This window comes from Tachyglossus aculeatus, chromosome Y4 (assembly GCF_015852505.1).
Source record: "Tachyglossus aculeatus isolate mTacAcu1 chromosome Y4, mTacAcu1.pri, whole genome shotgun sequence".
Lineage (NCBI taxonomy): Eukaryota > Metazoa > Chordata > Mammalia > Monotremata > Tachyglossidae > Tachyglossus > Tachyglossus aculeatus.
Genome location: NC_052096.1, coordinates 2,796,618 through 2,822,959, shown reverse-complemented (window position 1 = coordinate 2,822,959; position 26,342 = coordinate 2,796,618). Strand labels below are relative to the sequence as shown.

At 58.1% G+C, this 26,342-nt stretch overlaps 1 protein-coding gene across 1 annotated transcript; it reads left to right on the top strand.

Moving 5' to 3' along the window:
- The first annotated feature begins 995 nt into the window (after positions 1 to 995).
- NEURL4 (neuralized E3 ubiquitin protein ligase 4) lies at positions 996 to 26,281 on the top strand. The gene is made up of 31 exons (XM_038768216.1): positions 996 to 1,057; positions 1,155 to 1,319; positions 1,367 to 1,535; positions 9,917 to 10,325; positions 10,726 to 10,791; positions 10,903 to 11,177; positions 11,320 to 11,431; positions 11,555 to 11,646; positions 11,877 to 11,949; positions 12,064 to 12,325; positions 12,414 to 12,595; positions 12,924 to 13,009; positions 13,966 to 14,128; positions 14,237 to 14,435; positions 15,006 to 15,082; positions 15,212 to 15,290; positions 15,883 to 16,058; positions 16,174 to 16,302; positions 17,551 to 17,696; positions 17,895 to 18,134; positions 18,254 to 18,352; positions 19,490 to 19,666; positions 20,562 to 20,726; positions 21,946 to 22,104; positions 22,209 to 22,388; positions 23,188 to 23,275; positions 23,387 to 23,494; positions 24,188 to 24,332; positions 25,035 to 25,147; positions 25,282 to 25,453; positions 25,987 to 26,281. Exons 1-31 carry the CDS (start codon positions 996 to 998, stop codon positions 26,189 to 26,191), a joined length of 4,773 nt encoding a protein of 1,590 aa, XP_038624144.1. The 3' UTR covers positions 26,192 to 26,281.
- Positions 26,282 to 26,342: the final 61 nt, after the last annotated feature.

Sequence of the window (26,342 nt, the reverse complement as noted above, 5' to 3'; positions counted from 1 at the left end):
ATATATGTTTGTACGTATTCATTACTCTATTTTATTTGTACGTATTTATTCTATTTCATTTTGTTAATATGCTTTGTTTTGTTGTCTGTCTCCCCCTTCTAGACTGTGACCCTGCTGTTGGGTAGGGACCATCTCTATATGTTGCCAACTTGGACTTCCCAAGCGCTTAGTACAGTGCACTGTACACAGGAAGTGCTCAATAAATACAATTGAATGAATGAATGAATTGCATATGATTGAGTGAATGAATGAATAAATGCGATTTAATGAATGAGTGGGTGAATGAATGATTAAATACGATTGAATACGATTGAATGAATGAATGAATGAGTGAATGAATGAACAAATAAATACGATTGACTATGATTGAGTGAATGAATGAATAAGTAAATACGATTTAATGAATGAATGAGTGAATGAATGAATAAATACGATTGAATGAATGAATGAGTGAGTGAGTGAATGAATGAATAAATAAATACGATTGAATATGAAGGGAATGAATGAATAAATAAATACGATTTAATGAATGAATGAGTGAGTGAATGAATGAATAAATACGATTGAATACAATTGAATGATGAATGAATGAATAAATACGATTGAATGAATGAATGAGTGAGTGAATGAATGAACAAATAAATACGATTGAATATGATTGAGTGAATGAATGAATAAATAAATACGATTTAATGAATGAGTGAATGAATGAATAAATACGATTGAATATGATTGAATGATTAATGAATGGATAAATATGATTGAATGAATGAATGAGTGAATGAATGAATGAATAAATAAATACAATTGAATATGATTGAGTGAATGAATGAATAAAAAAATACGATTGAATGAATGAATGAGTGAGTGAATGAATGAGTGAATACGGTTGAATGAATGAATTAATACGATTGAATGAATGAATAAGTACGATTGAATGAATGAATGAGTGAGTGAATGAATGAATAAATACGATTGAATGAATGAGTGAGTGAATGAATGATCACGTGGGCTGCTGCAGGCGCCGGAGCGCTCTGACAGGGGGCGCCGCTGCGCGGTAGCCGAAAAGCGCGGACGGCTGGGCGTTTGCCTTCCGTCGCAAAGCAACGACGCTCGGGGGGGGGCGAGGGCGCGTTTGCGTCCGCGCCGTAAAGCGGCGCCCCGCGGCCCGGCCGGCGGCGGCTCCCTCCGGCCGTAAAGCGCGCCGCCGCGGGGCGGGGCGGGGCCGTGCGCGCGCGCCCCCGCGCGGCGGGCGGCCGTTGCCAGGGTGCCGCCAAGCGCGGCCGTCGCGAGCGGGCCGGGGGCGCGGATGGCGGCCGGTGGGGGAGGGGGCCCGGGACCGGGGGGGGGGCCCGGGACCGGGGGGGGGCCCGGGGGCGGAGCTGCACCCCCGCACCGGGAAGCTGGTGAGCCTGTCGGCCGGGAACCGGACGGCGCAGCGCCAGCAGCCGGTGCAGGAGTTCAACCACGGGCTGGTGCTCAGCCGGGACCCGCTGCAGGACGGACGCGTCTTCACCGTCCGCATCGACCGCAAGGTGTGCGGGGCCCCGTCGGACCGCGCTCCGGCCGGGGACGCTGCTTCGGCGCTTACCGGGGGGCGGGCGGGCGGGGGAGCGGGCTTCGGTAGCAGCACCGCAGGTAATAACGGTCGTGCCACTTGTTAGGCGCTTACTAAGGTGCAGAGCACTGTCCGAAGCGCTGGGGAGGTGAGCGGGCTTGGATAGCAATACCAAAAATAAGGATCATGGCACTTATTAGGCGCTTACTAGGTGCAAAGCACTGTCCGAAGCGCTGGGGAGGTGAGCAGGTTTGGATAGCAATACTAATAATGATGATAATGGCACTTTTTAAGCGCTTACTAGGTGCAAAGCACTGTCCGAAGCGCTGGGGAGGTGAGCGGGCTTGGATAGCAATGCCAGAAAATAAGGATCATGGCACTTGTTAGGCGCTTACTAGGTGCAAAGCACTGTTCGAAGCGCTGGGGAGGTGAGCAGGTTTGGATAGCAATACCAAAAATAAGGATCATGGCACGTATTAGGCGCTTACTAGGGGCAAAGCACTGTCCGAAGCGCTGGGGAGATGAGCAGGCTTGGATAGCAATACCAAAAATAAGGATCATGGCACTTATTAAGCGCTTACTAGGGGCAAAGCACTGTCCGAAGCGCTGGGGAGGTGAGCGGGTTTGGATAGCAATACTAATAATAATGATAATGGCACTTTTTAAGTGCTTACTAGGTGCAAAGCACTGTTCGAAGCGCCGGGGAGGTGAGCAGGTTTGGATAGCAATACCAAAAAATAAGGATCATGGCACTTGTTAGGCGCTTATTAGGTGCAAAGCACTGTCCGACGCGCTGGGGAGGTGAGCGGGCTTGGATAGCAATGCCAAGAGTAATGATAATGGCACTTATTCAGCGCTTATTAGGTGCAAAGCACTGTTCGAAGCGCTGGGGAGGTGATCAGGTTTGGATAGCAATACTAATAATGCTGATAATGGCACTTTTTAAGCGCTTGCTTACTAGGTGCAAAGCACTGTTCGAAGCGCTGGGGAGGTGAGCAGGCTTGGATGGCAATGCCAAGAATAATGATAATGGCACTTATTAAGCGCTTACTAGGAGGGGGAGACAGACAACAAAAAACAGGGATAATGATAATGGCACTTATTAAGCGCTTACTGGGTGCAAAGCACTGTTCGAAGCGCTGGAGAGGTGAGCAGGCTTGGATAGCAATGCCAAGAGTAATGATAATGACACTTATTAAGCGCTTACTAGGAGGGGGAGACAGACAACAAAAAACAGGAATAATGATAATGGCACTTATTAAGCGCTTACTAGGTGCAAAGCACTGTTCGAAGCGCTGGGGAGGTGAGCAGGTTTGGATAGCAATACCAAAAATAAGGATCATAGCACTTCTTAAGCGCTTACTAGGTGCAGAGCACTGTTCGAAGCGCTGGGGAGATGAGTAAGTTTGGATAGCAATACCAAAAATAAGGATCATGGCACTTCTTAAGCGCTTACTAGGAGGGGGAGACAGATAACAAAAAACAGGAATAATGATAATGGCACTTATTAAGCGCTTACTAGGGGCAAAGCACTGTCCGAAGCGCTGGGGAGGTGATCAGGTTTGGATAGCAATACCAATAATAATGATAATGGCTCTTGTTAAGCGCTTACTAGGGGCAAAGCACTGTTCTAAGCGCTGGGGAGGTAAGCAGGCTTGGATAGCAATACCAGAAATGATGATAATGGCGCTTCTTAAGCGCTTACTAGAAGGGAGAGACAGACAACAAATAACAGGAATAATGATAATGGCACTTATTAAGCGCTTACTAGGGGCAAAGCACTGTTCGAAGCGCTGGGGAGGTGAGCAGGTTTGGATAGCAATACCAAAAATAAGGATCATGGCACTTCTTAGGCGCTTACTAGGTGCAAAGCACTGTTCGAAGCACTGGAGAGGTGATCAGGTTTGGACAGCAATACTAATAATAATGATAATGGCACTTTTTAAGCGCTTACTAGGTGCAAAGCACTGTTCGAAGCGCTGGGGAGGTGAGCGGGTTTGGATAGCAATGCCAAAAATAAGGAACATGGCACTTATTAAGCGCTTATTAGGTGCAAAGCACTGTTCGAAGCGCTGGAGAGGTGAGCAGGCTTGGATAGCAATGCCAAGAGTAATGATAATGGCACTTATTAAGCACTTACTAGGAGGGGGAGACAGACAACAAAAAACAGGAATAATGATCGTGGCACTTATTAAGCGCTTACTAGGGGCAAAGCACTGTCCGAAGCGCTGGGGAGGTGAGCAGGTTTGGATAACGATACCATAAATAAGGATCATGGCACTTTTTAAGCGCTTACTACGTACAGAACACTGTTCTGAGCGCCGGGAAGGTGAGCAGGCGTGGATAGCAATACCAAAAATAATGATAATGGCACTTCTTAAGCACTTACTAGAAGGGGAGACAGACAACTAAACAGGAATAATGATAATGGCACTTATTAAGCACTTACTAGGTGCAAAGCACTGTTCTAAGCGTGAGGGAAGTTACAAGGTGATCAGTTTTGGATAGCAATACCAATAATAATGATAATAGCACTTGTTAAGTGCTTACTAGGTGCAAAGCACTGTTCTAAGCGCTGGGGAGGTTACAAGGTGATCAGGTTTGGATACCAATACTTGTAATAATGATAATAGCACTTATTAAGCGCTTACTAGGTGCGAAGCACTGTTCTAAGCGTGGGGGAGGTTACAAGGTGATCAGGTTTGGATACCAATTCTAGTAATAATGATAATAGGACTTATTAAGCGCTTACTAGGTGCGAAGCACTGTTCTAAGCGTGGGGGAGGTTACAAGGTGATCAGGTTTGGATAGCAGTACCAATAATAATGATAATAGCACTTATTAAGCACTTACTAGGTGCAAAGCTCTGTTCTAATCGCTGATCGGGTTGCCCCCCGTGGGGCTCACAGTCTTCATCCCCATTTGACAGATGAGGGAACTGAGGCACAGAGAATAACAAGAATAATACTAATGATGGCATTTGTTGAGCGCTTACTATGTGCCAAGCACTGTTCTAAGCGCTGGGGAGGGATACAAGGTGATCGGGTTGTCCCACGGGGGGCTCACAGTCTTCATCCCCATTTGACAGATGAGGGAACTGAGGCACAGAGAATAATAATAATACTAAATGCCATTATTATTATTAGAGAAGCAGCATGGCTCAGTGGAAAGAGCCCGGGCTTGGGAGTCAGAGGTCATGGGTTCAAATCCCGGCTCTGCCGCCTGTCAGCCGTGTGACTCTGGGCAAGTCACTTAACTTCTCTGCGCCTCAGTGACCTCATCTGTAAAATGGGGTTTAAGATTGTGAGTCCCACATGGGACAACCTGATCATCTTGTATCCTCCCCAGCGCTTAGAACGGTGCTTTGCACATAGTAAGTGCTTAGCAAATACTAAAATTATATTATTATTATTAATGATGGCGTTTGTTAAGCACTTACTATGTGCGAAGCGCTGTTGTGGGGGGGGGGGGGAATACAAGCAGAGTGGCTCAATGGAAAGTGCCCGGGCTTGGGAGTCAGAGGTCATAAGTTCAAATCCCGGCTCTGCCAATTGTCAGCTGTGTGACTTTGGGCGAGTCACTTCTCCGGACCTCAGTTCCCTCATCTGGAAAATGGGGACGAAGACTTTGTATCCTTGGATCACCTTGTATCCTTCCCAGCGCTTAGAACAGTGCTTTGCACATAGTAAGCGCTTAACAAATGCCAACATTATCATTATTATCCCAAGGTGATCGGGTTGTCCGGCATGGGGCTCACAGTCGTAATCCCCATTTGACAGATGAGGGAACTGAGGGCCAGAGAAGGGAAGTGACTTGCCTAAAGTCACACAGCAGACATGTGGCAGAGCAAGGCTTGGAACCAATGACCTCTGACTCCCAAGGCCGGGCTCTTTCCACTGAGCCACGCTGCAGCGGGGGCTGCCCATGCAAAGAGTCCAGGAAATGCGATTGATCGATCGATCAATAATAATAATAATAATAATAATGGCATTTATTAAGCACTTACTATGTGCAAAGCACTGTTCTAAGCACTGGGGAGGTTATAAGGTGATCAGGTTGTCCCACGGGGGGCTCACAGTCTTACTTCCCATTTTACAGATGAGGGAACTGAGGCCCAGAGAAGTGAAGTGACTTGCCCAAAGTCACACAGCTGACAAGTGGGGAGCCGGGATTTGAACCCATGACCTCTGACTCCAAAGCCTGGGCTCTTTCCACTGAGCCATGCTGCTTCTCAACAATAATAGTGAGGTTACAAGGTGATCAGGTGGTCCCATGGGGAGGCTCACAGTCTCAATCCCCATTTTACAGATGGGGGAGCTGAGGCCCAGAGAAGTGAAGTGGCTTGCCCAAAGTCACACAGCTAATTGGCGGAGCCGGAATTTGAACCCACGACCTCCGACTCCAAAGCCCAGGCTCTTTCCACCGAGCCACGCTGCTTTTCTTCAGCGCTTACTAGATACCATGCACTGTTCTAAGCACTGGGATGGATACAAGATCATCAGGTTGGACCAGTCCCTGTCCCAGTTGGGGTTCACAGTCTAAGGAAGAGGGCGTAGGATTTGATTCCCGTTCTACAGCTGAAGAAACCGAGGCCCAGAGAAGTTAAATGACGTCCCCAATCAATCAATCAATCGTATTTATTGAGCGCCTACTGTGTGCAGAGCACTGTACTAAGCGCTTGGGAAGTACAAATTGGCAACATATAGAGATGGTCCCTACCCAACAGTGGGCTCACAGTCTAGAAGGGGGAGACAGAGAACAAAACCAAACATACTAACAAAATAAAATAAATAGAATAGATATGAACAAGTAAAATAAGTAGAGTAATAAATATGTACAAACATATATCCATATATACAGGTGCTGTGGGGAAGAGAAGGAATTAAGATGGGGGGCAAGGAGAGGGGGACGAGGGGGAGAAGAAGGAAGGGGCTCAGTCTGGGAAGGCCTCCTGGAGGAGGTGAGCCAGCGTGCTCCAGTGAAAAGAGCCCGGGCGTGGGAGTCAGAAGGTCGTGGGTTCTAATCGCGTCTCTGCCATATGTCTGCTGGGTGACCTTGGGCAAGTCGCTTCACTTCTCTGGGCCTCAGGTCCTCGTCTGTAAAATGGGGATTGAAACCGTGACCTCCCCCCTGTGGGACAGGGACTGCATCCAACCCTTATCATCTTATTAGGTGGCTCTGTGGCTCAATGGATAGCGCATTGGACTTCTAGTGACCAGAGAGCGATTCAAAGGTTGTGCGTTCGAATCCCACCAGAGTCAGTTTATTCTCTTCTACACTGTGAGCCCACTGTTGGGTAGGGACCGCCTCCATATGTCGCCAACTTGTACTTCCCAAGCACTTAGTACAGTGCTCTGCACACCGTAAGCGCTCAATAAATACGATTGAAAGAATGAATGAATCTCGCATCTACCCTGGCGCTTGAAACGGTACTCGGCATGTAGCGAGCGGGTAACAAGTACCACAGTGATTATTATTACTTTTAAGGTCACACAGCAGATCAGTGGCAGTCAATCAGTGGTATTTATTGAGTGCTTACTATATGTGGGTTTGTCAGTGGTATGCTGAGCAAGCACTTAGTACAGTGCTCTGCATCATCATCATCAATCGTATTTATTGAGCGCTTACTATGTGTAGAGCACTGTACTAAGCTCTTGGGAAGTACAAATTGGCAACATCTAGAGACAGTCCCTACCCAACAGTGGGCTCACAGTCTAAAAGGGGGAGACAGAGAACAAAACCAAACATACTAACAAAATAAAATAAATAGAATAGATATGTACAAGCAAAATAAATAAATAAATAGAGTAATAAATATGTACAAACATATATACTGATCTCCTCACCATACCTCGCTCTCGCCTGTCCCGCCATCGACCCCCGGCCCACGTCCTCCCCCGGGCCCGGAATGCCCCCAATCCCTCTGCCCATCCGCCAAGCTAGCTCTCTTCCTCCCTTCAAGGCCCTGCTGAGAGCTCACCTCCTCCAGGAGGCCTTCCCACACTGAGCCCCTTCCTTCCTCTCCCCCTCGTCCCCCTCTCCATCCCCCCATCTTACCTCCTTCCCTTCCCCACAGCACCTGTATATATGTATATATGTTTGTACATATTTTTTACTCTATTTATTTTATTTGTACATATCTATTCTATTTATTTTATTTTGTTAGTATATTTGGTTTTGTTCTCTGTCTCCCCCTTTTAGACTGTGAGCCCACTGTTGGGTAGGGACTGTCTCTATATGTTGCCAATTTGTACTTCCCGAGCGCTTAGTACAGTGCTCTGCACATAGTAAGCGCTCAATAAATACGATTGATGATGATGATGAAGCTGTGGGGAAGGGAAGGAGGTAAGATGGGGGAATAAGCGCTCAATAAATGCGATTGAGTGAATGAACGGGGGATGGACCAGGCTTAGGGTATCAGGCCCCGGCGGGTCTCTGGGGGCGAGAGATAACGGAGGGGAGATGGAGTTGAAGGGTGTGCCGGGTGGCGGAGGGTGGGGAGGAAGAGAAGCAGTGTGGCCTAGTGGCTAGAGCCCGAGCCTGGGAGACAGAAAGACCTGGGTTCTAATCCCGCTTCCGCCACTTATCTGCTCGGTGGCCTTGGACAATTCACCTAGTTTCTCTGTGCCTCAGTTCCCTCACTTGTAAAATGAGGACGAAGCTTACGAGCCCCATGTGGGACAGGGACCGGGTCCAACCTTTTCGCTTGTATCTACCCCAGAGCTTAGTACAGTGCCTGGCACATAGTGAGCGCTTAATGAATTCCAGTTGAAAAAAAGGGGAGCTCAGAGAGGTAGAGGTGGAGCTGGGGGGAATCTGGAGGGGGAGAGAGACCTTGGGGGTGAGGGGAAGATGGTGCGGAGGCCCATGTGGGGAGGGGCGAACCTCTTAGAGGTTATTTGTATATATGTTTGTACATATTTATTACTCTATTTATTTATTTTACTTGTCCATATCTATTCTATTTATTTTATTTTGTTAGTATGTTTAGTTTTGTTCTCTGTTTCCCCCTTTTAGACTGTGAGCCCACTTTTGGGTAGGTACTGTCTCTATATGTTGTCAATTTGTACTTCCCAAGCGCTTAGTCCAGTGCTCCGCACACAGAAAGCGCTCAATAAATACAATTGATTGATTGATTAGAGGACAGGGATCACAGCAACTAACTATAGAGTAGCCTCCCAGGGGCTCAGTACAGCGCTCTGGGTTCAATCAATCAATCAGTGGGGTTGCCAATCAATCAATCGTATTTATTGCGCGCTTACTGTGTGCAGAGCGCTGTACTAAGCGCTTGGGAAGTCCAAGTTGGCAACTTAGAGAGACAGTCCCTACCCAGCAGTGGGCTCACAGTCTAGAAGGGGGAGACAGACAACAAAACCAAACATACTAACAAAATAGAATAGATATGTACAAGTAAAACCATAGAGTAATAAATATGTACAAAATTGCCAGTCAGTTGTAGGTGTTGTAGGCTAAAATGAGATGATAAATGTGAAAGTACTTTGAAATAATAGAAGTGGTAAACAAATTTCCATTACTGGGGTTCAGGACATTCTTGTGCGTAAGGTTTTGTCTCAAAAATAATAGGTGCATATTTGCATATAAATGTGTATGCTCCCTGCAGATCATTCTTTTCATGTCAAAACATAGAAAACTCCAGTTCAGCCCCCGCCTTCTAGACTGTGAGCCCACTGTTGGGTAGGGACCGTCTCTGTATGTTGCCAACTTGGACTTCCCAAGCGCTTAGTACAGTGCTCTGCACACAGTCAGCGCTCAATAAAGACGATTGATTGATTGATTGACTGAGCGCTTGGGCGAGGACTGTGTAACAGACACATCCCCTGCCCACAACGAGTTTACAGTCTAGACTGTAGCGTGTGTAAGTCCGGGTCTCTAGATATAAGCTTGTTGTGGGCAGGAACGTGCTCTCTTGAGAGCTTAGTACAGTGCTCTGCACTCAGTAAGTGCTCGATAAATATGACCGATCGAGTGCGCCCGGTGTGATTGGGGGAGTCCAATACGGGAGAGTTGATAGACACATTCCCTGATAGACACGACGAGCTCACGGCCCAGAGGGGAACGTGCGGCCTTGTTAAATACCTTCGAGAAGCAGCGTGGTTTATTTCTGTTAACGTCCGTCTCCCCCTCTAGACCTTAAGCCCGTCGCGGGCAGGGAACTCGTCTGGTTCCCTCGTCCTGTCCCGAGCGCTTAGTCCGGTGCTCCGCACGCAGCGAGCGCTCGCTACGTACGACGGACCGACTGACGTCCCGTGCCCGCAGCGAGCCGCCGGGGGGGAGGCGGCGGGTGTCGGAGGGGGAGGGTGCCCGCCGCCCGCCCACCGCGCCGCCCGCCGCCCCCAGGTGAATTCGTGGAGCGGGTCCCTGGAGATCGGGGTGACGGCGCTGGACCCCGAGGTGCTGGACTTCCCGAGCAGCGCGACGGGGCTGAAGGGCGGCTCGTGGGTGGTGTCGGGCTGCTCGGTGCTGCGGGACGGCCGCTCGGTGCTGGAGGAGTACGGCCAGGACCTGGACCAGCTGGGCGAGGGCGACCGCGTCGGCGTCCAGCGCACGGCCGCCGGCGACCTGCGCCTCTGGGTCAACGGGCGCGACTGCGGGGTGGCCGCCTCGGGCCTGCCCCCGCGGGTCTGGGCCGTCGTCGACCTCTACGGCAAGTGCACGCAGGTCACCGTGGTCTCCTGCGCCGAGCCCCCCGGGACCCCGCCGGACGCCGCGACGGGGCCGGCGGAGGAGGGTGCCGCCGGCGACCAGGGTGAGGGCCGGCTGGACGGGTTGGAGCTGGGGGGAGTGGGCGTCCGGGAGTCAGCTGGACGGTCGGGGGGCGGGCAGGTGGGCGAGGATTTGGGAGAGCTGGGGTCCGGGAGCCCGCCGGACGGCCGCGGGGCGGGCGGGTGGGGATTTGAGGGAGCAGGGCTGGGGAAACGGTCCGGGGGACTATTCGGACGGTCGCGGGGTGGTTGGGTGGGGGGGTCGGGGGAGCGGGGGGTCCGGAGCCGGCTGGACCGTTGTGGGGTGGAAAGGTGGGGGTTCGGTAGAGCGGGTGTCCGGACCCAGCTGGGCAGAGACGGGACCTTGGGCCTGAACGTGGTGGTCCAGCAGCCGCGCCTGGACCACCGCTCCTCACCCGTTCCCTTCCCGCCTCGCCCCTCCAGCCTCCCTGGTGCCCCGGGGCCAGGCCAGGCCTGAGAAATTCCCCAACAGCCTGGAGGCCGAAGCAGGTGAGCGGGGCCGGGGGGCCGGGGGACGTCAACGGGGACCCCTCGCGTCCCGCGGCGGGTCGGTCCCCTCCCCGGCCCCCCGGACTCCCTTCCCCCGGCTGTCCCCCGCAGGCTTCTCCGGCATCGAGCTGTCGGAGGTGGTGAGCAACGCCATCCTGTCGGCCTACAACGGGGGGCTGCTGAGCGTGAGCTTGGGGTCCCCGGGGGCGGAGGGCCCGGCCGGGGCGCCCCCCTCCAACGCGGCGCTGCTCTTCCACGAGAAGTGCGGGACCCTCATCAAGCTGAGCAACAACAACAAGACGGCCGAGCGGCGCCGGCCCCTCGACGAGTTCAACAACGGCGTCGTCATGACCAACCGCCCGCTGCGGGACAACGAGATGTTCGAGGTGCCCCTGGGGCTCCCGGGGGAGGAGGGGGAGCCGGGTCGGCGGGCCGGGGGCCCGGACCCCGGGGGCTCGGCCCGGCCCGGTCAGCTGTTTGTGTGTGTGTGTGTGTGTATGTGTGTCTTTGGGGTCCGGCCCATCCCAGATTCGGATCGACAAGCTGGTGGACAAGTGGTCGGGCTCCATCGAGATCGGGGTCACCACCCACAACCCCGACAGCCTGGACTATCCGGCCACCATGACCAACCTGCGCTCAGGCAAGGCCTGGCAGGGGGATGGCGGGGCTGGGGTGGGGGGCCTGGGGGCCGGGCTACCGCTCCAGGGGCGAACCAGGGAAGGAGGGGGACCGCCACCCCCATTCACCCACCCCTTCCCGCCAGCAGGCACCATTATGATGAGCGGCTGTGGAATCCTCACCAACGGGAAGGGCACCCGCCGGGAATACTGTGAGTTCAGCCTGGACGAGCTGCAGGTGAGTCCGGCTCCTCGGCGCCCCTTCTCCCCTCCTCCGGGTGCCCCCCACCCCGGCCGGCGGCGCGGAGGACGGGCTGCCCGGCGCCAGGCACAGTTTGGGCACCCACCTGGGGGCCAACAGGGCCCTGTCTTTCAGCGAGCAGGCCCTGTCTACCACCTGGCGGGGAGGGGGGCCGGCCCGGAGGTCACGAGCCCCCGTCTCCTCCCCACGCCCCCTCACCCCCCCAGGAAGGGGACCACATCGGTTTGACCCGCAAGGCCAGCTCGGCCCTCCACTTCTTCATCAACGGCGTCGACCAGGGTGAGCGGCGGGGGCCGCGGGCGGCCGGAGCTGGGCCGGGGGGAGGCCTGGGCGTCGCTGACCGGTGGCTGCCTGTCTATCCGTGTGTCTGTCCGTCGGCCCTGGGCCGGGCAGGGGTGGCCACGCCCCTCACGCCTCCCGTGGTCTACGGCGTGGTGGACCTGTACGGGATGGCCGTGAAGGTCACCATCGTCCACAACCACAACCAGAGCGACCGGCTGCGGCGCAACAACGCCATCCTGCGGGCCCTGTCCCCCGAGGGGGCCCACCGGAGGACCCCCGGCCTGCCCCCCGAGCCCGACCGCCTCCTCTTCCACCCCAACTGCGGGCAGAAGGCGGCCATCACGCACGAGGGGCGCACGGCGCTCAGGCCTCAGTAGGTCCCCGCGGGGCGGCGGGGGCGGTTGAGGGGGGCGGCGGACCCCGGGGTGACGCTCCGGCCACCCCCCCACCCCCCCCCCCAGCGCCACGGACGACTTCAACCACGGCGTGGTGCTGAGCAGCCGGGCCCTCCGCGACGGAGAGCTGTTCCAAGTGCGCATCGACAAGATGGTGGACAAGTGGGCAGGCTCCATTGAGATCGGCGTGACCACCCACAACCCCGCCTACCTGCAGCTGCCCTCCACCATGACCAACCTGCGCTCCGGTGGGCCACCGGGCGGGGGGACGGCGCGGGGGGGACCCCTGCCCACCTCCCTCGGCGGGCCAGGGCTGAACCGGCGCCCGCTCCGGGTGGGGGCCGATCTAAGCGGCGGGGAGAGCGGGGAACCCCCCGCCCCGGTGTCCGGACGAGGAGGCCGAGGTCTCTGGAGGTGGAGTGACTCGCCCAAGGCCCCACAGGGAGCCGTGACTAGATCCCCAGTCCCTCTCCCGGGGTCTCACCGCGGGGCCCCACGCGGGCCGGGCCGGGGCCTCCCCGCCCGCCCCCGCTGACTCGGCCCCATCCTGTTGCCCCTTCTCCCGCCCCGCTCCAGGTACGTGGATGATGACGGGCAACGGGGTGATGCACAATGGGACGACCATCCTGGACGAGTACGGGCACAATCTGGACCGGCTCAAGGTGGGCGGTGCCGCAGAGGGTGGGCCGCTGTGGGGGGCGGACCCCGGGGTGGGGCAAGCAGGGAGTCTGGGGGAGCCCGCGTGTCTGACCCAGCCTCTGTCTCTTTCCCCTCTCCATCTCCCCGTGGCAGGTGCGGGCGGGGGGGTCGGGGGATGGAGGAGGTCAGGGGAGCCCATAAATCGTCATCATCAATCGTATTTATTGAGCGCTTACTATGTGCAGAGCACTGTACCAAGTGCTTGGGAAGTACAAATTGGCAACATTTAGAGACAGTCCCTACCCAACAGTGGGCTCACAGTCTAAAAGGGGGAGACAGAGAACAAAACCAAACATGCTAACAAAATAAAATAAATAGAATAGATATGTACAAGTAAAATAAATAAATAGAGTGATAAATATGTACAAACATATATACAGGTGCTGTGGGGAAGGGAAGGAGGTAAGAGAGGGGGACGAGGGAGAGAGGAAGGAAGGGGCTCAGTGTGGGAAGGCCTCCTGGAGGAGGTGAGCTCTCAGCAGTGCCTTGAAGGGAGGAAGAGAGCTAGCTTGGCGGAGGGGCAGAGGGAGGGCATTCCAAGCCCGGGGGATGACGTGGGCCGGGGGTCGATGGCGGGACAGGTGAGAGTGAGGTACGGTGAGGAGATTAGCGGCAGAGGAGCGGAGGGTGCGGGCTGGGCTGGAGAAGGAGAGAAGGGAGGTGAGGGAGGAGGGGGCGAGGCGATGGATGGACAGCCTTGAAGCCCAGGGTGAGGAGTTTCTGTCTGACCCAGCCGTCCCCTCTCCCCCCATTTCCCTGTGGCAGCGGTGGGCAGGGCGGGGGTGGGGGCGGTGAGACTTGGGGAGCCCCCACGGCTGCGGCAGGAGGCGGGGGGGGGGGGGGGGAGTTGTCGGGGAGCCCGCGCGCCTGACCCGGTCGCCCCCTCTTCTCCCCCGCTGCTCTGCGGTGGGGATGGCAGGCGGGGGACACGGTGGGGGTCGTGCGCCGGGAGGACGGGACGCTGCACTTCTTCGTCAACGGGGTGGCCCAGGGCCCAGCCGCCTGGAACGTACCCCCGGCCGTCTACGCCGTCGTAGACCTCTACGGCCAAGCCGCCCAGGCCACCATCGTGGACGACGCCGGTGAGGCCGGGGGGCGGAGCGAGGCGTGTGGCCACGGGGGCGTGGATGGGTGTTGGGGGTTGTGGCGACTCTCCTTTCTCTCGCCCTCCCGCCCCTGACCCTCCGCAGACCCGCCGCCTCTCCCGGATGACCTGTCGGAGGGCCCGGACCAGCCGTCCCCGAGTTCGCCGTCGTCGGGGGCCGGATCCAGCGACCTGCGCTTCCACCAGCTGCACGGCAGCAATGCCGTCATCACCAACGGGGGCCGCACGGCCCTCCGCCACAACTGCCGCAGCGAGTTCAACGACGCCATCGTCATCTCCAACCGGTCAGTCCCCGGCCCGCCGCCTCCCCTCCCCGCCTTCCCTCCTCCCCCGGCTCCCATCGCCGAGAAGCAGCGTGGCCTAGCGGGTAGAGCCCGTGCCTGGAAGTCGGGGGACCCGACTTGACCTTGAGCGGGTCCCTTCACTTCTCTGGGCCTCAGTTCCCTCACCTGCAAAAAGGGGGGATCGAGACAGAGTCCCACATGGGACCGGGATTACTCAAACGCTTAGTATGGTGCCTGGCACATAGTAAGCGCTTAACAAATACCACCGTCATTATCACGAAAAGGCAGCATAGCTTAACGGTTAGAGCCCGGACCCAAAGGTCAGAAGGACCTGGCTTCTAGTCCCGGCTCCTCCGCTCGTCTGCTGTGGGACCTTGGGCGAGACCCTCCACTTCTCGGGGCCTCAGTTCCCGTATCTGTAAAATGGGGACTAAGACCGTGAGCCCCACGTGGGACAGGGGCTGCGTCCAACCTGATCAGCTTGCCTGGTACATGGTGTCTAAAAAATACCGTAAAAGACAACCGCTGCGACCCAGGGCTCCCCTCCAACCCCCCCGCCAACCCCGGCAGGGCCCTGCGAGACGGCGAGCTGTTTGAGATCGTCATCCAGAAGATGGTGGACCGCTGGTCGGGGTCGATCGAGGCCGGTAAGTGGTCTCGGGATGGGGGCGGGGACTCACGGAGGGCTCCCCGAGACACCAGGGGGGAAGCAGGGACCGTCGCCGTCCCTCCCTCCCTTCCTCCGCCTGCTCCTCCTCCTCCTTCTCCCGCCTTAGGAGTGACGGCCATCCGACCCGAGGACCTGGAGTTCCCCAACACCATGACCGACATCGACTACGACACGTGGATGCTGAGGTGAGGGCTGGGCCTTGGGGGCTGGTGGGGGTCAGACCACGGCGGGGCCGGGCTCCCCCGCCCCCTCCTCTCTCCGGCCTGCGGGGCTTTGGGGCAACTTGGCCGGGGAGCCTCTGTGGGCTCGGGCCCAGCTGACCCGTCGGCCCCGCCGGGGAGATCCGTTGGGGGCTTCTCGGGCAGCGGGGAGGCCCCAAAGGGAACGGCCGGTCGATCAGTGGTATTTATTGAGCGCTTCCCGTGTGCGGAGCACTGGACGAAGCCCTTGGGAGAGGACAGTACGACAGAGTCGGTAGACCCGTTCCCTGAGCCGGAGGGGTGGGAGGGAGGGAGGGAGGGAAAGCCCCCCCAAAGGGCTTTTATGGCAACGGGAAGCCTGGTGATAGGAGAGGAGCAGGATGCCCTGCCTGCCTGGTGGGAGTGAAGCGATGCAGGGCTTCTATTGTGGAAGGCAGATGTTTGGGGCCGACTTGGATTTCGGGAGGGGCTCCTGGGAGAGAGGAGCTCATGCCTGGGAGGCGGGGACGGAGGTGTCTTGGGAGGTGGGGGGCGGCGGGGCCCTGACCCTAACTCCGCTCCCCTTCCCCCCTCCCAGCGGGACGGCCATCATGCAGGACGGGAACACCATGCGCAACAACTACGGCTGCGACCTAGACTCGCTGGGCACTGGCTCGCGCATCGGCATGATGCGGACGGCCAAGGGCGACCTGCACTACTTCATCAATGGGCTGGACCAGGGCGTGGCCTGCTCGGGGCTGCCCCCCGGAAAAGGTGACGACCGGCCCCCCCCCCACCCCCGCCGACCGCCCCTCCGGGGCCGCCCGGGCCTCGCTCCCGTCCCCCGGCCGACCTCTCCTCTCCTCCTCGCCCCCCGCCCCGTCCGCAGAGGTGTACGCCGTCGTCGACCTGTACGGCCAGTGTGTCCAGGTGTCCATCACCAGCGCCACCGGCCCCATGGACAACAGCCTGTCCACCAGCAACGCCACCGACAAGTCCTTCCCCCTGCAGTCCCCGGGTGAGCGGCCGGCGGGTGGGTGAGTGGGCGGGGATTCCCGCGCCCCGTGGTTCCCTCCCCGTCAGGCCCGGAGAGAGTTGAGGGGTGTATCCTTGGCCTCCCAACACGCACACTTGCCTATATACACACTCCCTTCCTGGGACACACGTATACACACAAACCCTCCTTGGGTTGAGGGAAAGACATACACACACATACCCGCCCCCGTGTAGCGCTGTAATTTCAGCCAGAAGTACCCCAGGTTCACCCAGCTGCACCCGTCACGTCCGGTAAGACACAGGCTACTCCTCGAGTCCGGGAGCGTGGCGGCAACCCCGGGGGACGCTGGTTTCAGCGGAAGCCGTGGAAGGCCGGCCTCGGTGGGCGCCACGATCCTCTGGGTGCTTTGGGTGGGAGCGGGAGATGTTCGCACCTAGCGAGGGAGCCGGGAGAGGCCCGGAAAAGCGGGAGTGGGGACAGGGAATCTTAGTCAAGAGGAGACCGTCCGCAAGGGAGGCATCCGCCTCTCCGAACGGTCAGGGAGATGGGGGCGAAGGAGGCAGGGGAGGCGCCTGGCCTCCCGGTCCTTCCTTCCCCGTGCCGCCTTCCAACAGGCCTGCCGTTCCGCCCGGCCGAGAAGCGATGTCACAAGCCTCGCCCCCCACTTCCCCTTTGTCCGCTTCCCCCTTCTCATTCAGTTCCCTGTGGGAAAAGGAAGTCACGTCCCTTCCCGGTGGGAGAGGAAAGCAGCCTGGCCTAGTGGGCAGAGCCCGGGCCTGGGGGCCAGAGCACCTGGGCTCTAATCCCAGCCCCGCTGCCCATCCGCTCTGTGACCTCGGACGAGTCCCTTGACTTCTCTGGGCCTGTTCCCTCATCGGTCAAATCAATCGTATTTATTGAGCGCTTCCTATGTGCAGAGCACTGTACTAAGCGCTTGGGAAGTACAAACTGGCAACACACAGAGACAGTCCCTACCCAACAGTGGGCTCACAGTCGAAACCCTTCAGCGGTCAAATAGGGGTGAAGACTGTAAGCCCCACGTGGGACAGGGACTGCGTCCAACCCAGTTAGCTTGGGTCCATCCCAGTGCTTAGTGGAGCGTCTGGAGCATAGTAAACACTTCCCGTATGCCCCGAACAAACCAGCGGTGTCGAGAGGTTGGCCACTCGTTTCCGGTTTGGGGACGGGGGGCGTGAAGGGGAGGGAAGAGATGCCCCCCTCTTTCCCCGTCCCCCACCCGTCGCTGACGGCCCCCGGCCGTCCCCGCAGCGGCCGGCGTGTCCCATCGTTTCCACAGCAACTGCGGGAAGAACGTGACGTTCCAGGGTGACGGGGGCCGGGCGGTGCGGGCGGCCGGCTACGCCCACGGCCTGGTCTTCAGCATGAAGGAGCTGCGGACGGACGAGGTCTTCGAGGTGGGCGCCGGAGTGGCGGGGGTCCCGGCGAAGGGAATCTCAGGGCCCGTTTTCCAGGGTGGGGTGGCGATTCCGGCCATCCGGTGGCCCCCGGGAGTTGCAGACGAGCCGGCGGCGGTCATCCCCGGGATCGAATTGATCGAGAGCCTCCCGCGGGGCAGGATGGGCTCTCTGACCTGGTCCCCGGCCCATCCCCAGGTGAAGGTGGAGGAGGTGGACGAGCGGTGGGCGGGCTCCTTCCGCCTGGGTCTGACCACCCTGCTGCCCGGGGAGGCGGGGCCCGGGGCGGGCGGCGGCGGCGGCGGGGGGAGCCCGGGGCTGCCCCCGTCGCTGCCCGAGCTCCGGGCCAAGCTGACCTGGATGGTGTCAGGCTGCGAGGTGTGGAGGAACGGCCAGCTCCAGCGCATGAACTACGGCCGCTCGCTGGACAGGCTGGGGGTGAGCCGCGGGGGACCGGGACGGGGGAGGGCCGAGAGGGGACGAAGGGAGACCGGGGGCGGGAGTCGGGGTCGCGCCGGCGACCCCCGTGTGACCCCCGCGTGCGTCCGGTCCCCCAGGTCGGGAGCCGGGTGGGGGTGTTCCGGGGGGCGGACGACACAATGCACATTCGGCTGAACGGGGAAGACATGGGCCCCGCCGCCACCGGCATCGCCAAGGTAACCGGAGCCCGGCCACGTTCCCCCCACAACGCCCCAGTCCCCGTGGGGCCCGCCGGTGTCGGCCCGGACCGAAGTCGCGGACCGAGCCCCCTCTCCCCAAAACTATCCCTACCTCCCCTCACGGGGCGGACAACCCCTTGGCCCTAACCTGCCAAGAAGCGGCACGGCCTCGTGGCAAACGCCCGGGCCCAGGAGTCGGACGGACCTGGGTTTTAGTTCCGGCTCCACCACCCGTCAGTCAGACGGCCGGTGGTTTTTAGTGAGCGATTACAGTGTGCAGAGCACTGGACTAAGCGCTCGGGAGAGAGCGGTAGAGCAACGTTAACAGCCACCTTCCCTGCCCGCGATGAGTTTCCAGCCACTTGCCCGCTGTGTGACCCGGAGCAAGTCACTTCGCTTCTCTGGGCCCCGGTTCCCTTCTCTGTAATAGTAGCTATGGTACTTGTTAATAATAATAATAATAATAATAATGTTGGCATTTGTTAAGCGCTTACTATGTGCAAAGCACTGTTCTAAGCGCTGGGGGGGGATACAAGGTGATCAGGTCGTCCCATGTGGGGTTCACAGTCTTAATACCCATTTTACAGATGAGATAACTGAGGCTCAGAGAAGTTAAGGGACTTGCCCAAGGTCGCACAGCAGACATGTAGCGGAGTCGGGATTCGAACCCGTGACCTCTGACTCCAAAGCCCGTGCTCTTTCCAATGAGCCACAAGCGCTCACCGTGTGCCAAGCGCTGCTCTAAAGCGCTGGGGTAGATACAAGTTCATCAGGTTGCACCCAGTCCCTGTCCCACGTTGGGGCTCACAGTCTGAATTCCCATTTTACAGACGAGGGAACTGAGGCCCAGAGAAGTGACTTGCCCACGGTCACCCGGCAGACACGTGGCGGAGCCAGGATTAGAACCCAGGTCCTCCTGACTCCCAAGGCCATGCCCTATGCAGTTAAGACTGTGAGCCCCATGAGGGACTTGGACTGTATCCAACCCGATGAGCTTGGATCGACCCCAGCGCTTAGTACAGTGGCCGGTACATAGTAAGCGCTTCACAGATGCCGTAAAAAAACCAAAAACCGAACCCCCACCGTGTGTCCCCGACCGGATCTCTTCCCTCCCCCTGCCGCCCCCGTGGACAGAACGTGTGGGCGGTGATGGACCTCTACGGGCGGGTGTCCGGCGTCTCCATCGTCAGCTCCTCGTTGGCGGAGGAGCCCGAAGGCACCAAGCCCCCCTCCGTCGCCTCGGAGACCGCCAGCGAGGCGGACGAGGAGGAGGACGACGACGAAGAGGAAGAAGAGGAGCCGGGCTCGCCGGTGAGGCGCCCCGACGGAGCTCCCGGGCTCCGGACCCGGGGTTGAGGGTGGCGACGGGGGGGATCGGGGAGGGGGATTTTCCTCCGGGCTTCGGTTAACGGAGCCAACTGGAGTCCCTTTTCATTCGTTCATTCGCTCAGTCGTACGTATTGAGCGCTTACTGTGTGCAGAGCACTGTATTCACAGTGCAGCTACAAACGGACACATTCCCCGCCCACAACGAACTCACAGTCTAGAAGGGGAGACAGGCATCAATATGAATAAACGTTACAAATATATATATATAGATAGATATATCTATATATCGATAGATAGATATATCTATATACCGAAATATAGATATATATCTATATAGATATAGATATATATCTATATATCGGTATATAGATATATCTATCTACCGATATATAGATATATATACCTATATCTATATAGATATAGATATATATCTATATATCGGTATATAGATATATCTATCTATCTATATATATATAGATAGATAGATAGATATATCTATATACCGATATATAGATATATAGACCTATATCTATATAGATATAGATATATATCTATATATCGGTATATAGATATATCTATTTATCTATATGTATATAGATAGATAGATATATCTATATATCGATATATAGATATATATATACCTATATCTATATAGATATAGATAAATATCTATGTATCGATATACAGATATACCTATATCTATATATGTATATATATCTACATATATATATATGTGCTGTGGGATGGGAGGGAGGATGAATGAAGGGAGCAAGTCAGGGCGACGCAGGAGGGTATGGGAGGAGAGGAGGGCCTAATCAGGGAAGGCTCCCTGGAGGAGGTGGGCCTTTAATCTGTCCCCCCTCCGTCGCACCGGCAGTGTGCCCCCGAGATTCCCAGCATCCCGCCGGCCCTGGAGTTCCTGGAGAACCACGGGAAGAACATACTTCTGTCGAACGGAAACCTGACAGCCACACGAGTAGCCAGCTACAACCAGGGCATCGTGGTCATCGGTCGGCCCCTCGGCCCCCAGCAGCTCATCCAGGTGTGCCGACGTCCTCCCTCCCCGCCCCGGCCCACCGACTTGGTCCCAAAATCCAACAACTTTCTTCTGTAATATATTTTCCGCGCTTACTGTGTGCCCGGCACTGTACTAAGCGCCGGGGTAGACGCAGGCAAGTCAGGCCGGACACAGTCCGCAACCCACGTGGGACCCCCAGCCTTAATCCCCATTTTGCAGACGAAGGAACGGAGGCCCGGAGAAGTGAAGTGACTCGCCCTGGGTCATCCAGCAGACGAGTGGCGGAGTCGGGATTAGAACCCAGGGCTTCCTGACTCCCGGGACCGGCTCTAGTCACTAGGCCACACTGCTTCTCTGGTCTGGAGAGGAAAGGGAGGCCTCCTCTGGACAGGAATTAGGGGATGGAAAGGAGGACGAATGAAGGGAGCGAGGCAGGGTGACGTAGAAGGGTGTGGGAAAAGAGGAGAGGAGGGCTTAGCCAGGGAAGGCTTCCTGAAGGAGACGGCCCTTCAGTCGGTCCTTCCCGCCATCCCACCCCCCCAGGACTTCCGGGGGCCGCTCTTCATAGGGTCCAGAAGCGGGGGCACCATCCGGGGCCACGTCCTGCTTCCCATTCCTTCCCGGGCACGAAGCGAGGTTGCCTCCCTCAGTGGCCACTTCTTCTCCAGGCCACAAATTCTTCCTTCCCGTAAGGACAAGAAGCGGGGCCCGGGGACGAGGCTTTTCCCTCACCGGCCCCCGGTCCCCATCCCGTCCTGGCTGGAAGTGAGGGCAAGCGTCGATCTCCTCACCCCGTCACCCGAGAAGTGATTTAGAAGTGGCAGGACAATTAGGCTTTTGCCTCAGGTTCAAGGAGAAGAGATCAGTTTGCCAGCCACAGGCCCTGAGTGGCTTGGAGCGGGGATAACTCAGGAATCAATCAATCGTATTTATTGAGCACTTACTGTGTGCAGAGCACTGTACTAAGCGCTTGGGAAGTACAAGTTGGCAACAGGGATGTTCGAGGATGTCAAGGGGGGCTGTTGACAGCTTTCCAACGTCCCCCAGGAAGGTTGGGGGTGTTGGGGAGGATCTGACTGGAAGTGATGCCGGGCTGGGCCGGGGAGCAACCGCTTAAGTGGCCCCCACGCCGGCCTGCCTCGGGTGGACGGAGTCAGACCGGCTGCGGCCGCTTTCCGTACGGTGACGGTTTCGGCCTTGGAGGGGCCGCAAGTTGTGCAGCGCGGTTCCCCATCCCCTGCAGGTGCGCTTGGACTCCCTCAACCGCCAGTGGACGTCCTCCTTGGCCCTGGGGGTCATCGCCTGCCCCCCCGAGCGCCTCAACTTCCCCGCGTCGGCCTGCGCCCTCAAACGGGCCTCCTGGCTCCTGCGGGGTCACGGGGTCTACCACAACGGCCTCAAGGTGCGGGGGGCGGGCGCTGAGGGGGGACAGGCCTGCCGGCTGGACCGGGGGCGGGAGGGCGGGCTGCCGCCCGGTCCTCAGCCCCGGATCCCGCCCCCGGACAGATCCGTGAGAACTTCGGGCCGAACCTGGACACGGTGCGGGAGGGGACCGTGCTGGGGCTGCGGCTGGACGGGGCCGGCGGCCTCCACCTCCACCTCAACGGGCTGGACCAGGGCCTGGCCGTCGCCGACCTGCCCCAGCCCTGCCACGTCCTGGTGGACTTGTACGGCCAGTGTGAGCAGGTGAGGGGGGCGGCGGGCGGAGGGGGCCGGGCCGCCAGGGAGGAGCCCACCCTCCGGCAGGGACGAGCCCCATTAGCCTGGGCGATGTGCGTCGGGGTCGCCCACCCCCATCGGCTCCGCGCTCGTGGCTCTGTCTGTAATTGCGTTTATTTCTATTAACGTCTGTCTCCCGCCTCGAGACTGTAATAATAATAATAATGTTGGTATTTGTTAAGCGCTTACTATGTGCAAAGCACTGTTCTAAGCACTGGGGTAGACACAAGTTGATCAGGTTGTCCCACGTGAGGCTCACAGTCTTAATCCCCATTTTACAGATAGGGTAACTGAGGCACAGGGAAGTGAAGTGACTTCACTTCTTCTAGACTGTGAGCCCACTGTTGGGTAGGGACCGTCTCTATATGTTGCCAACTTGTACTTCCCAAGCGCTCAGTCCGGTGCTGTGCACACAGTAAGCGCTCAGTAAATGCGATTGATGATGATGATGATGACTTGCCCAAAGTCACCCAGCTGACAATTGGCAGAGCCGGGGTTTGAACCCACGACCTCTGACTCCAAAGCCCGGGCTCTTTCCACTGAGCCACGCTGCTTCTCTTAGCTCCTTGTGGGCGGGGAACTTGTCTGTTGTATTGTCCTGTTGGACTCGCCTGAGCGCTTAGCACGGTGCTCTGCACACGGTAAGCGCTCAATAAGTGCGGTGGGCTGACGGAGAAGGTTCCCAAAATCCTGGGCCTGGGGGGAGAACGGCCAAGAGCCACCCCTACGTCCTCTAGCTGCCCTTCACCCCCTTGTCCCCGACCAGGTGACCATCGTGAGCCCCGAAGCGGGGGCTGCTGATGGGGAGGGGGCCGGGCCGCAGGGCGACATGGAGAAGGCCGACGTGGTGGACGGTGAGACGGGATGGGGGGTGGGGGAGGAAGGGCCGCAGACCACCCCCGCCGCCATGCCCCGGGGGTCCCTAGTCCTCCCCTTCCGTGACTCTGCCGGCCCCGCCGCTTCAGGAATCAAGGAGAGCGTGTGCTGGGCGCCTCCGGCCGACGCGAGCCCCCTGAAGAGCTGCGAGTACCACGCCTTGTGCGCCCGCTTCCAAGAGCTGCTGCTGCTGCCCGGTGAGTCCCGGGGCGGGTAGAAAGGAGTTAAATAATAATAATCAATCAAAATCAATCAGTCGTATTTATTGAGCACTTACTGTGTGCAGAGCACTGTACTAAGCGCTTGGGAAGTACAAGTTGGCAACTTAGACAGTCCCTACCCAACAGTGGGCTCACATGATGATGATTCATTCATTCATTCATTCAATCGTATTTATTGAGCGCTTACTGTGTGCAGAGCACCGGACTAAGCGCTTGGGAAGCACAAGATGGCAACATATAGTGACGGTCCCTACCCAGCAGCGGGCTCACAGTCTAGAAGGGGAAGGCAGACAACAAAACGAAACATGTTAAAATAAATAGAATAGCATCGGTGTTTATTAAGCGCTTACTATGTGCAAAGCACCGTTCTAAGCGCCGGGGAGGTTACAAGGTGATCAAGTTGTCCCACGGGGGGCTCACAGCGTTAATCCCCGTTTTCCAGATGAGGGAACTGAGGCCCAGAGAAGTGAAGTGGCTTGCCCAAAGTCACCCAGCTGACAGTCGGCGGAGCCGGGATTTGAACCCATGACTCCTGACTCCAAAGCGCGGGCTCTTTCCACTGGGCCACGCTGCTTCTCTAGTTCCAGGGGGGCGGGGGAGAGTCACCAGCCCTGACACCGTCCCCCGCGCCCCCCGCAATTGTGGCCCTTGTCTGTCCACCCACTGCAGAGGGCTACTTCGTCCCGCCCCCGAAGCGCAGCCTGTGCTACTGCGAGTCGTGCCGGCAGCTGCGGGGAGACGAGGCCCACCGGCGCCGCGGGGAGCCCCCCCGAGAGTACGCCCTGCCTTTCGGCTGGTGCCGCTTCAACCTCAGGTACCGGGACCCCCGAGAGGCGGCCGGCCGGGGGGTGGGTTCGGTGGGGGGACCTGGGCCCGGGGAGAGGACCGGCCCTCTTCCTCCCGGGACGGAAAGTGAGGTTGTCCCGGCCGAGCGGTGGGCCGTCGACCCCTTTTCATCATCATCATCATCATCAATCGTATTTATTGAGCGCTTACTGTGTGCAGAGCACTGGACTAAGCGCTTGGGAAGTCCAAGTTGGCAACATATAGAGACAGTCCCTACCCAACGGCGGGCTCACATCTAAAAGGGGGAGACAGAGAACAAAACCAAACATACTAACAAAATAAATAGAATAGATAGGTACAAGTAAAATAAATAATAGAGTAATAAATATGTACAAGCATATATCCATATATACAGGTGCTGTGGGGAAGGGAAGGAGGTAAGATGGGATGGAGAGGGGGACGAGGGGGAGAGGAAGGAAGGGGCTCAGTGTGGGAAGGCCTCCTGGAGGAGGTGAGCTCTCAGTAGGGCCTTGAAGGGAGGAAGAGAGCTAGCTTGGCGGATGGGCAGAGGGAGGGCATTCCAGGCCCGGGGGAGGACGTGGGCCGGGGGTCGATGGCGGGACAGGCGAGAACGAGGTACGGTTAGGAGCGGGGGGGTCCCACACGGAGGGTGGGACTCCCGGGGAGGAAGTTGTGGCCGTTGACACGTTGGCCCGCTGCCCGCCCCCAGGGTGAACCCGAGGCTCGAGGGAGCGACGCTGAGCAAGAAGTGGCACATGGCCTATCACGGGAGCAGCGTGGCCGCCGTGCGCAGGGTGTTGGACCGGGGAGAGCTGGCGGCAGGTGCCCAGGGAGCGGGGGCTCGGGGAGGGCTCCCAGAGGGACCGGGGAGTGGGACAGGGTTGCGGGGGCCGGCCGGGGTGGGACTCGGGGGGCCCCCGATCCCCCTGAATCTCTCACTCTCCCTCCCCTTCCAGGCAGCGTGTCCATCCTGAGCTGCCGGCCGGGCAAGGCGGAGCCGGGTGGGGGGTACGAGGAGGCTCCCCCGGGGGAGAACAGCGCACCGCCCCGGGGACCCGCCCCGCCCCGGGTCCGCCTCTCCCCGTCCCTGCGCTACGCCGGAGCCGAGCCCCACGCCGCCAAAGTGCAGTAAGTAGCCGGGGCCGGGCCGGGCCGGGCCGGCGGGGAGCTCCTGGGAGCCGGTCATTCATTCAGTCCTATTTACTGAGCGCTTCCTGGGTGCAGAGCACTGGGCCGAGTGCTTGGGAGAGGACGGTACAACAGCAGACAGGCTCATTCCCCTCCCACAAGGATTTGCCGTCTAGAGGGGGAGACAGGCAGGAGTAGAAATCAATAAAGGGTAGATAGGGAAATAAGTGCTGGGGGGCCGGCAGGGGAAATAAAGGGCATGTAGGCACAGGGCAGTGAGGAGAGCCTGGAGAGGGGCAGTGGGAGTCCAGGGGGTTAGGAGGCGGGCACCGGTGGGGTGGAGAGCCCGGGGAGGGGGCTGCTGGCCCTGTTGCTCCACAGGGGAGACTGAGGCCCAGAGAGGTTAAGCGACTGCCCCCCACGACCCAGCAGCGGAGCGGGGATCGGAAGCCTCCCCAATGCAGCCCACTGCACCCCGTCCCCTCTCCGCCAACGGCGCCCTCCGCCCCCGTCCCCCTCGTGTCTCCCCGCAGGTTCCGGGACCCCAAGTCCCTGAGGCCTCACACGGCCCAGGTGGCCTTCCAGGTGTGCGTGCGGCCCGGCTCCTACACGGCCGGCCCCCCGCCCGGCCCGGCCGAGCCCCCTCCCGACCCGCGCTTCAGCCTGGCCGAGCTGGAGTGGGTCACCAAGGAGGCCGGCGCCACACTGCTCTACGGGCTACTGGTGCGGGTGGAGTGAGCCCCGCGGCCGGGGGACGGGACGGGGGGGCCGCCCTTCCCCGCGCCCCTCCAACCGCCCGACTCCTCGGCGGCGGCTCTGCCCCCAAAACGGCCCACGAAGCACACCCCTGGAGCGGCGGCGGGGACGGACCCGGGCTTCCCCGTTCTGG

Excerpts from the sequence above, each read along its gene's own strand:
- NEURL4 (XM_038768216.1), top strand. The coding sequence starts at position 996 with ATGAATGATCACGTGGGCTGCTGCAGGCGCCGGAGCGCTCTGACAGGG. Across the intron at positions 11,432-11,554 it reads CATGACCAACCTGCGCTCAG|CAGGCACCATTATGATGAGC; the intron begins GCAAGGCCTGGC and ends CCTTCCCGCCAG. Across the intron at positions 25,148-25,281 it reads CCGGGGAGAGCTGGCGGCAG|GCAGCGTGTCCATCCTGAGC; the intron begins GTGCCCAGGGAG and ends CTCCCCTTCCAG.